This window comes from Plasmodium gaboni, chromosome 7 (genome assembly GCF_001602025.1).
Source record: "Plasmodium gaboni strain SY75 chromosome 7, whole genome shotgun sequence".
NCBI lineage: Eukaryota > Apicomplexa > Aconoidasida > Haemosporida > Plasmodiidae > Plasmodium > Plasmodium gaboni.
The window spans coordinates 744,724-758,177 of record NC_031487.1 but is presented as its reverse complement, the minus strand read 5'-3'; the positions used below and the strand labels follow the sequence as shown (position 1 = coordinate 758,177).

Genomic DNA, 13,454 nt, shown 5'->3' with positions numbered 1-13,454 from the left:
TTTTTTTTGGAGAGTTTTCCTTGTTTGTTCTTAGTACTTTCCTTTAATATTAAAAAAAATTATAAAAGTATTTATGTATATAATATATATGAAGAAAAATATATATATATATGACAAAAAAAAAAAAAATTATTATAAATAAATATTTTATATATATATATATACAATTAAAATGTATCAGTATTATTATTATATACACATTTTTTTCATTTTATAAATTAAACAATCAAGATATATAAATTTTTATATAATATATTTTTTATTTATTTATTTTTTTTTTAAGTATTTTCAAAGTATATAAATAAAAATTAATTGAATATACATATAAATATATTTATAATAATTTTATACATATATAAATAACCATATATTTATATTAATGCATATATATAAAAATATATTATTATATATATATATAATATATATAATATTTCTATATTCAGAGATAAAATCTAATATATATAAATATGTAATATATATATATGTATATTTTTTTATTTTTATTTAATATTTTATATATTATGTACAATTCCTTTTGTCTTTGAAAAAAGCATAGTTTTTATATAATAACTTTGTAAAAAAAAAAAAAAAAAAAATTATTTATTTTAAAAATTGCGTATTATATTAATATATATATATATATAATACATAATATGTTCATTTGTTTAATTTATTTTCTTTTTTGGAAGAGTAAAATTAAAAGATTAATAAAAGCAAAACGTTAAAAATTACACATTTAACAAAAAAAAAAAAAAAAAAAAAATAAAATATATTATATATATATAATATATATATATATAATAATAATAGTATTAATAATATATTTATAATATATAAAATAATAATAATAGTTTTAATAATATATTTATCATATATATATAATATATAATATATATTATATGTTCATATACACATAACATATAATATACAAAGGTGCATAAAAAGATATGATTTTTCTTTTTTTTTTTTTTTTTTTCTTTTTTAACAAAACAAAAAAATATGAGAAAAATATATAAAATAAAACAAAGTAATAAGACGAAAAAAAAAATAAAAATCATAAAAAGAAAAAAAAAAGAAAAAAAAGAAACATATATATAATATATATATATAATATATATATGTGTACAAAAAAGTATACAAATAGTTACGAAAAAATAATATATGAATTCAGGCACCAAATTAATGTATCTATGCTTGAATATTATTTAAATAATTACACATAATATAATATATATATTTGTTAATATATATATTACCATATGATATATGTTTCATTGTTTTCGTTGTGGTGGGATATGTACTATTAATCCATCATATGCAGCAATTACTTCTTTATCATAAGAAAATTTATCTTTCTTGTTTTTAAATATTTGATTATTACTTTTATTTATATTAATATGTTTATTAATTGTAATTCCATGTTTTTCATTTCCATTATGTAGATCATTATTATCAACATTTTGATGATTGTTATTTATACTGTTACTATTATTTGTGTAATCATCTCTATTTATATTATCATTCTTATCATTTATCTCTTCTTTTGGATCACCTGATAAAAAAGAAAGCATTGCTTCTTTTTCTATCTTTTTCATGACAAGGACATTTTTTAATTTGTTGTCTCCAATATATCTTTGTGAAAAATGAGTTAAAATTAATTTCCTCGCATTAATTTTTCTGGCAAAATCTCCAGCCATATTAGCTGTGGAATGTCCTCGTTCAGAAATTATTTTGTTATAGCTTTTCATGAGCTCATCATTATTTGTATTTTTTGTAAAAAGGATATTTGATTTGTGGCTTTTATATGTTGTGTTTTCATCTACTTTTTCAATATCGCAATGATTCCTGTCGTCACACGTATTTACTTGAGTATCATCATGTGTATTTACATGAGTATCATCATGTGTATTTACATTAGTATCATCATGTGTATTTACATTAGTATCATCATGTGTATATTTTGTATCACCACATGTATCTTTTATATCACCACATGTATCTTTTATGTCACCACCTGTATCTTTTATGTCACCACCTGTATCTTTTATGTCACCACCTGTATCTTTTATGTCACTTTTTTTATTTAAATGTTGCACATTGTGATTCCTATTTTTTGACAACATAACCATGGTAGGTATATCTTCATATAATCCATTGCCAGCTTGTAAATCATGTGTTAAATCGACAAGACTATTAGTAGATTCGTGTATTAAAACATCAGCATCCTTTGCATGTTCTTCTAAATTCGATGCATCGTATGTATCTTGACATACTACTATTTTTCTTTCTTTATAGATTTCTTTATATGCTTTATAAAAAGTAAGTTTTGTTTGGTCAGGAAATATTATTACATCATTATAATTCATTTTCCTTATGATATTTTCATATATTTTATAAGGTACATAATCTAAATTTTCACATTTTTTTAATTCATCATAATTTTTTTTTATAAGTGAATCAATATAATTAGCATTAAATTTATTTTCTACATTTATTTCTTTTATTATATATCCTACAGTTGGTATTGTGTGTTTAATAGGGAAAGCATTTATTTCGATAAAGTCATTTTTTAATATAGGATAATAATTCTGTTCATTTTTATATATATACTCTAAATTCCGTTTATTTTTACTATTATTAAAATTATAAGAACTGTTATTATTATTTACACTTTTTTGATTGGAAGCATTTGTTATGTTTCCATCTTTCAATTCGTAAACACAGAATTTAGCTATTCTCTTAGAATAGGTACAAATAAAATTATTTTTTAAAAATCTATATAATCCTTCTGGGCCATATATATTTATTGTATTCATATTTCTCAGCATGGTTAACACAGAAATTAACCCTAGACAATGATCACCATGCAAATGAGTAATAAAAATATTTTTTATTTTACTAACTTTAATATTAGCTTTTTGTAATGCTATAAATGTATTTTCTCCACAATCAAACAAAAAAGCTTCATTACATTTTTTTTTTATTGTTTGAAAAATAAATGATGATGTGCCTCTACTAGTTGATGGGTACATAGATCCAGTACCTAAAAATATTAATTTCCAATCACTTTTTTTTTCTATATTATCTTCAAAAATATTTCTTTTTATTTTTATATCATGAGATGTTGGGTCTATATATAACTCATCTATTTTTATATTATATTTTTTCATCAAATATATCACAGCCTTTTTAATCATTACTAATTTTTTACAGATATGTTGCATATTATATGTGTTATTTGAAACATTAAATGTAATTACATCTTTATTGTCATTATTGTAATTATTATAATTATTATCTTTATTATAAATATTATCTTTATTATCTTTATTATCTTTATCGCAAATATTATCTTTATTATCTTTATCATCTTTATCGCAAATATTATCTTTATTATCTTTATCGCAAATATTATTTTTATTATCTATATTTTCTACATAATGTGTAGTACCACCTGTGTCGTCCATCCTATATGCCTTATTTAAGAGAACCAAATTAATATAATTAAAAATAACCTTATCCATATAATTCTTTTGACAAACATTATTATTATTTATTATAACTGTATTATAAAGAATAACATTTAATATATACTTTTCATAATTCAATATTTCTTCTTTGTTTATATTAAAATCATATGTTTCTAGAAATTTATCCATTTCTTCAATATAACTATTAATTATATTTTTTTTTTTTTTATCAACAAAATAATTATCCTTTGGCAAAAGGTTATTTGTTGTTACATCTACATTTATATTATTATTTTCTCTATTTGTGTCTTCATATTTTTTTTTATTATCATCTTCTAACATTTCTTCAACTAAATAACGGTTAATAAATAACAAGTTATCAACACACTCTTTTATTGTATTTATCATTTTTTTATTCTCATTTTTTATACATATATATTCTCCAGAATTATTATTATTATTATTATTATTATTATGATATAATGAGAAATTCTTTTTTTTCTCCCTCCATAATTTTTTTAAATTCCTTTTAGTAACATTTATAAAGTATTCTTTCCTTCTTTTCTTTTTTCTATTTATATTATATGATAACAAATTGTTCTTATCTATGTAATTTATTAAATTGTGTGATATGTTTTTTCTTCTTATCTTATATGTCATGCAAATTTGTATAACGGAACATAAAACAATATAGAGAAATAAAATAACATACTTCTTTTTCCTCTTCTTTTTATTAGCAGTAAGAAATAATTCTATCATCCTTTTTTTTTTTTTTTTTTTCATCGAGCTTTTATTTCATTTTATTAAATTTCAATCTTTTACTGCTATGGCCCAAACAAAAATAACAAATAAGAAGAAAAATAAAAATTACAGCATATACATAAATATATATATATATGTGGTATTATTTTACATGTTATTATAAATAAATAAATAAATATATATATATATATATATTTTTTCAACGTTTATTTTATTAATAAAATATTTCTTAAGCTTATCATATAATTGTAAAATTATTTTTGCGTAATAAGCTCAAAGGTTTTAATCATCCTTTTTAAAAGAACAGGAAAAATAAAATAAAATAAAATAAAAAAAAATAAATAAATAAAAAATAAACGTTACATATATGTATATTATTATATTGTGTATGTATATAATATGTACGTGTTCATTTTACTTTTTTGAATCAAAAAAAAAAAAAAAATATATATATATATATAATAATAATAATTTTTATAAAATGAGTTGTTCTTAAAATTATTTCAATTCATTATATATATATATATATATATTTATATATATTTTTTATATTTTAAAAAAAAGGTACATTTAAAATATTAATATTTTCCAAAATATATTATATATATATATATATATATATAATACACCCTGTTATTATTAAAGGTTAATATGTTTTAAAAATAAAATGAAAGAAAAACATCAGTTTTTAAAATAAACAAAAAATATAAATTTAAAAATATACATATATATATATATATATATATATATATATATATATATATATTTTTGTTTGTTTGTTTTATATTAAGCCTATAACTTATTCTCTTCCTTATTTTTAAATAGCCCTTTTAATATCTCTAAACAATTTAAGAAAATAAAATTTGTTAAATTTTCATCACATTCGTCAACATTTACACTTACGTAAAAGGGAATCTTGAACTTCATACCTATAATTAAAAAAAAAAAAGAAAAAAAAAAATTTACATACATACATACATACATATTTATATATTTATATATATGTGTGTTCATATTCATATGTATATTTTCATTTATTTATTCATTTATTAATATAACCTAATAATCTTGCAATATCATTCCCATACGAATGAGGCTCCCCCACGAGACAAATTGTGTTGTCTGCATCCTCCTGTAAAAAAAAAAAAATATATATATATATAATATATATGTATATATTTATTTATTTATTCGTCTTGTCAAAATAATAATCATATTTTTATTCTTTAGAAAGTTAAGGTTCCTTGTTTATATTTTTCTAGTATGTTCTTTTTTTATCATTACATATTTTATGGGATATGAGACTTGTAAGTCATTCATTTGATTATTATCATCAGTCACTGATATAAACATTGTTTCTTTAAAATTTATAATACAGAAATATAAATTTAAATAACTCATATATGTTCTATTATATCTATATATATCTACATTAGGATTCGTTTCATATTGTTTTTCATTTATAAAATTTTTTTTCTCATTATGTTCAGAATATTCATAGCATTTGGTATTATCCATTTTTTTTTTTTTTTTTTTTTTTTTAATATTTATATAATATAATAGGAATATTAAAAATAATAAAATAAAAGTATTATAATTACAAGTTTGTTTTATATAATTTATAAAAAAAACAGCGTTGATGAAAATATAAAATATGTCAATAATAATATATTACTTTTTTTTTTTTTAATTAATTATATTTGTACTTTTTGGAATGTTATTTAGCTTTTTAAGTTTGATAAAATATAACCAATAAATATAATATAAATAAATAAATATAAATATATATATATATAATACACTTTTTTACTTATCAAAATGAAAATATAATTATTTTTATTTATTTATAAAATTTAAATGTTCTATATATATATATATATATATATTAAAAACGATTTGTTGTGCATTTAAAATTAATCTATATATAATTACATCCATGATAAGTATAGCATAATAAATGAAATATCGCAAGCATACCAATTATAGAAAAAAAAAAAAATAAATAAAATACATATATACATATATGTATTTATTTATATATATATTTGTTTTTTTTTATTTTTTTTTAAATATTATTTCAAAATGAAAAAGTACGAAAATTCCAAAAGAATATTTATTTAGGGTTATAATAAATATATGTACTTATATATTATATATATATATATATATATTTCTTATTTTCCCATATTATAGTATATATTTAAGAAATATAAAAAGAAATATATATGTAGAGAGACAACAATTATATATGACCAACCAAATAAAAAATATCATAAATTGATATATATATGTGATAAATTTTGTTAAAAATAAAATATAAATGAATTAAATTTTTTTGAATTTTTCAAGTATCCTTATAATACAACAAGATTAAAATTATGAACGCATAAAAAGACTATGATTTTTTTTTTTTTTTTTTTTGTCCATATTTACAACTTGTAATATATGCGATATATAATATATATATATATATATATAATACAGTTATCATTTTATTTCATTTTATTTCCAAATGTCTGGAGTAAGAGAGATTGGAATGGGGTTAGAAAATATCATAAGTGATAATTATTTGGAGTGTTATAATAATAAAACGTTTCAAAAGGCTGAGAGATTTAATCGTTCAGATTATATATTAACAGCTTCAGGCAATAAGGTAAGTAAAGATTCAATATTATATGGAATGAGAAATATTCATATGTTAGGAAAATCAATAATAAAAAATAGAGCAGTATTACGTGGAGATTTGAATAGTTTATATATTGGTAAATATGTTATTATAGGATGTGATACATTAATATGTCCTTGTTTTATAAATAAAATGAATAAATCAAATGAGATAAGTGATAACAATAATAATAATAATAATAGTAATAATAATAAAATGGAAGGTGAGAAATCTGAATCTAGTTCTTATATTACTATAACTATTGGTAATTATGTATATATTGGTAATAAGTGTATAATAAAAGCAAAATATATTGGAAATAATGTCTATATAGGTAATAATTCTATAATTGGAGAAAGAGTAATAATAAAAGATAATGTAATAATAAAACAAAATACAGTCATACCTAATGATACTATTATATCACCTTTCTCAAAATATTCTGGATCTCCTTCTAAGTTTATAAAAAATCTACCAGATTCTTCTGAAATATATTTAAAGGATATTTCTTATTTCTACTATACAAATTTTTTACCAAATCTGGAAAATGCATAAATCGACATATATATATATATATATATTTATTTATTTATTTATTTATTTATATTTATATTTATTTACATTATATCATATTAATAATATATATATATTTTTTTTTTTGACAAAATTATTTCTACATAATTTATTAAGATTATAATTTATTTTTATTTTACATTAAAAATAAAAAAGTAATTTTTTTAACAAGATAAATAAAATATATAAATTGATATGTAATTATATAGAAAGTATATTTTATTCATATATCATTATATTTTTTAATTAATTTTTATATTTTTTTAAAAATATTCCCTTTGATGTTATATCATGGAATAAAATAATATATCAATTTTTTTGTTATTATATTTAAAAAATTTTTTTTTTTTTTTTTTTTTTTTTTCCCCTTCCTTAAAAGAGTAACACAACAAAAATTATGTATATTATGTTATATATATATATATATAATTTTATGTAATTACTTCATAATATATATATAATATAATATAATGTATATATGAACTAATATATTACATATATAATATATATATACATATAGTTTAATACATTTATTTATTTATATATAATTTTATTATTATTACCATTAAATTTATATATATTTATTTAAATAAAAGAAGGAAAAAAAAAAAAAAAAAAAAATGAAGCCAAAATTTCATCATAAAAAAAAAAGTTTATTATATATATGGAATATAAAATAAAAATATAACAATATATAATATTTATTATTATTTATATTTTAAAGATGAGAAATGCTAAAGAGAAATAAATTTATAAGGAAATATATAACATAAAACAATAAAATTATATTTATATTATTTATATTATTTATATATTTTCCTTTTAAAAAAAAAAACATTTTTGATTCCATATATATATATAATTATTTTACATGTTAAAAATAATTATATATTTATATATATAATGATAAATATTTTTATTTAATATTTATGTAGAATATTATAAAAGGGATCTTAAAAGGAAACAGAAATGAAATAAATTAATATAAAAATAAAAATAAAAATATATTGTTATATAAATATATACTATATATAATATTATAAACATATATCAATTTATTTACTATAAAATTTAAAAAGAATAATATATAACTTTATATTTATTCCGCGTGGAATGAAATGAAAAGAAAAAGTAGTCATCATCAAAGCAATAATAAATACGACGACAATGAAAGTACTAATAAATATGATGATAAATCAAAAAGTAAACACAAAGGTTCAGATATAATAACAAGTAATGGTGACAAGAAAAGGGATGATAGTTATAGAAAGAAAGACGATGACAAAAGAAGCTCCAAAAAATATGAACGTAAAAATGATAATAGTATATATGAAAATCGAAAAAACCATGAGAAAAAAGATGATGAATATTCAAAAAATGATAACAATATGAATAAAAGATATGAACATAAAAATTATGATGATGAAAAAATAAAAAAAAAATTAAAAACATCTGATAAATATGAAGAAAAAAAATATTCTAGAAAAAGAAGTAGTGATAATAATAGAAGTGATTATTATTATTATAATAATAAATATGAAGAAAAAAGAAAAGGAAAAAATACCAATAATCATGATAAAAAATATGATGATAATAGTTATACATCACATGAAAGAAATTCATATGATAGAAGATCATCAAGTTATAAATATAAATCAAGACATAGAGATGTATCACAAATTAATAACAAAAGAATGAGTAATAAATATAATGATAATTATTATTCAGATTCTTCAAATGATAAATATTCTCGTTATAACAAAAAAGATTTTTATGGAAGAAATAAAAGTAGAAGTGCTAGTCGAGACAAATCTTATAACAATAAATACTGTAGAAAAAGTATTGAAGGAATCAAAAAAAACAGACAATCAAGTTATAGATATGATGATAAAAGAGATAGTCACTTAAATAATTATCACCCTCATCATGGTAGTACTATAAAAAATTCTGCTCCTGATGATGCTAATGATGATCATGAAAATGATAATAGTTATTATTATAATGAATATTATAAAGGAAATAATAAAACTCGTGATAGGCAACCACTAGGAGGAAATGAAAATGATACCAAAGAAGAAAGAGAAATACAAAATGATGAAATAAATGAAGAAGAAAGAGATGTGCAAAATGAATACGATGGAGATTATTATATATCTGAATCTTATCAATATAATAATAAATATGATTATAAAAAAAAAGGGTATGAACAAGAAAGAAGAAATAAATCAACATATGAAGAAGAAAATGATAAAGATTATGAAATAGAAGGAAATGGAGATAACGAATATACATCTAACATATATCATCCAAATAAAAAAGATAATTATAAAAGTAAAAATTTTAATAATGTACCTTATGATCAAAAAATGAGTAATAGAAAAAATTTAAAATCTAGAGATAATAAAATGAAAAACATAAAAAATATGAAAAATGTAAATGGACAGAATAATAATATGTTAAAAGGAAATATGCATGATGATAATAATTTTATGTATTATAATAAAATGAATGTTGAACAAGAAATGAATACTGATGAAAATTATATTGATAATAATGAGGATAATTATATAGATGGTAATACAAATAATAATTTTAAAAACTATACAAATAATCATATGATGGGTAATATGAAAAACTTTCTTAATTCAAATAAACCAAATAATAACAACAACAATAATAATAATAATATGAATAATATGAATAATACAACATTTAATATGATAAATTTTAATAATAGTAATAATATTAGTGGTCATCCATTTAAAAATAATATGTATAATGAAGGATCTATAAATGGAGTTAATAACCATTCTATTAATAATAATATAAACATGATACCACAAGATGATCAGAAAGATTTTTTTAATCCTTTAAAAAAAAATAGTAATTTACAAACTACACACATAGATGCTAGTAATAATATCATACCACCTCCACCAAGTACAGATAATAGATTTTTTAATATTAATAGAAAAAATTTATTATTAATTCCTAATGATAAACAGATGAAAATTAATAATATGGGTAATACAACAGGTATGCCATATAATCATATTAATATGATAAATAATCCAAATATGATAAATAATCCAAATATGATAAATAATCCAAATATGATAAATAATCCAAATATGATTAATAATCCAAATATGATAAATAGACAATCTCAAGTTGGACTTATGAATAATAGCTTTATCGAATTTGAAATGAAAGATAAAAATATAGAAAATAGTAATATGAATAATCAACCAAATATAAATATTATGCCAAATAATAATATACCACCCCCACCAGATACAGATATAAATAAGAACAAAATGATTGTTCCTCCACCTTATGCAAGTGAAAATATACCATCTCTTAATCCACCTCCCCCAAATTTTCATAGCACTGTAATAAATAGAAATTCGATTCCATCCATGTACCCCACTTCATTAAGAAGTAATAGTATGATAAACAATAATATGATGAATGCTGATGGTATAGTTTTACCTCCAAATATGAACCATCCTAATAATATGATGAATGTAACAAATAATATGATGGTGAATTCCCTTCATATGAATAATGAAATGAAGAATATGTCATTTAATAAAAATATGAATATATCAAAAACAACAAATAATAATGTGGTTCTTACTAAAAATGTAAATAGTTTAATCAATATGCAAAGGGAACCCCCTTTAAATTCATTTAATAATCCTTTAGGTTTTAAACCTTTCAATTATGATGACCCAAATAATATTCCTATCAATTATGAAGAAGGTGCATGGTTTAATAATAATCAAATGAATAATGGTAATAATAATATGTATAATATCAATGATACTAATTTAAAACCTAATGAAGATGCTATTCGTATGAGTGAAATAAACGACAATAATAATAATAATAATAATGATGAAGAAAAAGGAGAAGAAATAGAAGAGGAAGAAGGAGAAGGACAAAGACAAGGTGAAAGAAGTGAAAAAAAAGAGAAAGATAATAAAAACATGTTAATACAAACACATCAACACAACGATGAATTATTATCAAATCGAAATGATTTTATGAATAATGAAAAGAAAGAATTAACAAAAGAAGAAAAATTACATGAATGGTTAGAATATGAATTAACAAATCAAACAAATATTATATCTGATGCAATACATTTAATGCCTATATATTTTACAAAAAAAAAAACAAATCAAAAAATAATAAATGAAATGTTACCATGTAATAATGATATTATGTCAAAGAATCAAAGTAGTCATAATATGATGGATCAAATGATAAATAAAAAATTAATGAGTGAATCAATAAATAAACAAAAAATCAATAATTTTCCAGATTTACTAAATAATATTAAATATTCACAAAAAGATGATTTTTTATTTAAAGAAAAAATGTCATACAAATTTATGGAATTGAAAACTATTAATCCCTTACAACAATCAAATAAATATATGACCTCCAAAATAAACAAAAGAAATAATCATAAAATAACAAACCATTTAGTACATATGCTTGATGACCAAAATTATTTGGAGAAATTAAGAGATCAAATTTTATCAAATAATAATCCAAAAAAAAATGTAAAAAGTAATTCTATTTTCAAAAAGGACCAACAACAAGATGAAAAAGGAGAAGAGAAAGAAGAAAAAGAAAAAGACGTTGATGAATTTTTAACCCATTTTGTTAGTACGAATGAAAATTTATTTACACATGTTTATTATAATAACACAAAAGATAATAACGATGTTGTTTCAAACTTGTCAGATAGGTTAAAAGATGATAATAATAATAATAATAATAATAATAATTGTAGTAGTAATGCTAATGATGATGAAATAAATGAGAATAGTAATAATAATTTCTTCTTAAATCTCATGAAATCTAAATTAAAAAATCCATTTTCTCTTTTAACAACATTGAGCACAAAAAATAAAGATGATACAGAAAAGAAAACAGATAATATTGATACAACAAATAATATAGATAAAAACAATTTTCTCAATTCAAAAAATAATAATAATAAGGATAATAATAATGATCCTATCAAACAAAATAAAAATATGAACGATTTAATAGATAAAAATAATTTCAGCTATAAACTTTATCTACTCTCATTAATGCAAGAAAAAAATAAAAACTTACAAACAATACAATTAAATAATTCACATTTAAATACAAAACAAAAAAATAATGATCATACAATTACGCTTAAAGACAAAATCGACATCTCTTCAGTCAATTTATTCTTTTTAAATAATTACACTATCAAATCCGAGGATTGCATTAATACATTTTAAAACAAAAACCAAGAAAAATTATATATAATAAAATAAAATATAATAAAATAATGTACTAATAATATTCTTTTTTAATTAAAAGATTAACATATATACATAGAAAAATATATATATATATATATATATATATATTTGTATATATTCATTTTATTTACTTTTTTATATCTTATATTTTCTCATAATTTCTTTTTTTTTTTTTTTTTTTTTTTTTTTTTTTTTCCTCCTTGATTTATATTTTATTTATTAATTAAATTAAAAATATGATTTTTATTTTTGTTAAACACATTTTGCAAAATAGAAAAATTAAATTTAAAAATTAATAAAAATATTGAAAAAATAAAAATATAATATACTAAAAAAAAGTAATGTATGACACATTAATTAGTCATTCTTTATTAATAAAAACTTCTGATGAAAAAATACAAGACAAATATATTAAAATAAAAACATACATTAAAAATAAAAATATAATATATATATATATATTATATTTTTAATAAAATGACATTGTGATAAATATATTTTTTTAAATATTGTGACACTCGTCAGTCAAATTTCTTTTCATAACTTCTTTTATTTTATCAGATGATCGAAAATCAGTTATAATTTCCTTACATTGTTGAGATTCAAAAACATGTACATTACCTACTTTATCACATAATTTGTCGCTAGCTCTTGCATCTGCATTACTTT

At 18.4% G+C, this 13,454-nt stretch overlaps 5 protein-coding genes across 5 annotated transcripts in view; 2 read left to right on the top strand and 3 right to left on the bottom strand.

The window, feature by feature from the left end:
- Positions 1-1,271: 1,271 nt before the first annotated feature.
- On the bottom strand, positions 1,272-4,229 carry PGSY75_0723700 (putative metallo-hydrolase/oxidoreductase; the record flags this gene model as incomplete). Its single annotated transcript, XM_018785079.1, has 1 exon — positions 1,272-4,229. The coding sequence occupies one exon, from the start codon at positions 4,227-4,229 to the stop codon at positions 1,272-1,274; it is 2,958 nt and encodes a 985-aa protein (XP_018642580.1).
- A 795-nt stretch (positions 4,230-5,024) lies between these two features.
- Positions 5,025-5,750, bottom strand: PGSY75_0723600 (hypothetical protein; the record flags this gene model as incomplete). The annotated part of the gene is made up of 3 exons (XM_018785078.1): positions 5,025-5,161; positions 5,292-5,364; positions 5,517-5,750. 3 exons carry the CDS (start codon positions 5,748-5,750, stop codon positions 5,025-5,027), a joined length of 444 nt encoding a protein of 147 aa, XP_018642579.1.
- A 994-nt stretch (positions 5,751-6,744) lies between these two features.
- On the top strand, positions 6,745-7,452 carry PGSY75_0723500 (putative dynactin subunit 5; the record flags this gene model as incomplete). The annotated part of the gene is made up of 1 exon (XM_018785077.1): positions 6,745-7,452. The coding sequence occupies one exon, from the start codon at positions 6,745-6,747 to the stop codon at positions 7,450-7,452; it is 708 nt and encodes a 235-aa protein (XP_018642578.1).
- A 1,136-nt stretch (positions 7,453-8,588) lies between these two features.
- On the top strand, positions 8,589-12,761 carry PGSY75_0723400 (hypothetical protein; the record flags this gene model as incomplete). Its single annotated transcript, XM_018785076.1, has 1 exon — positions 8,589-12,761. One exon carries the CDS (start codon positions 8,589-8,591, stop codon positions 12,759-12,761), a length of 4,173 nt encoding a protein of 1,390 aa, XP_018642577.1.
- A 526-nt stretch (positions 12,762-13,287) lies between these two features.
- The window catches only part of PGSY75_0723300 (hypothetical protein), a gene marked incomplete at both ends in the record, with an annotated part of 2,208 nt that continues 2,041 nt past the window's right edge, over positions 13,288-13,454 (bottom strand). The window contains one exon of the mRNA XM_018785075.1: positions 13,288-13,454. This exon is cut by the window's right edge and continues 2,041 nt beyond it. Within this exon, the coding sequence (XP_018642576.1) occupies positions 13,288-13,454 (167 nt within the window).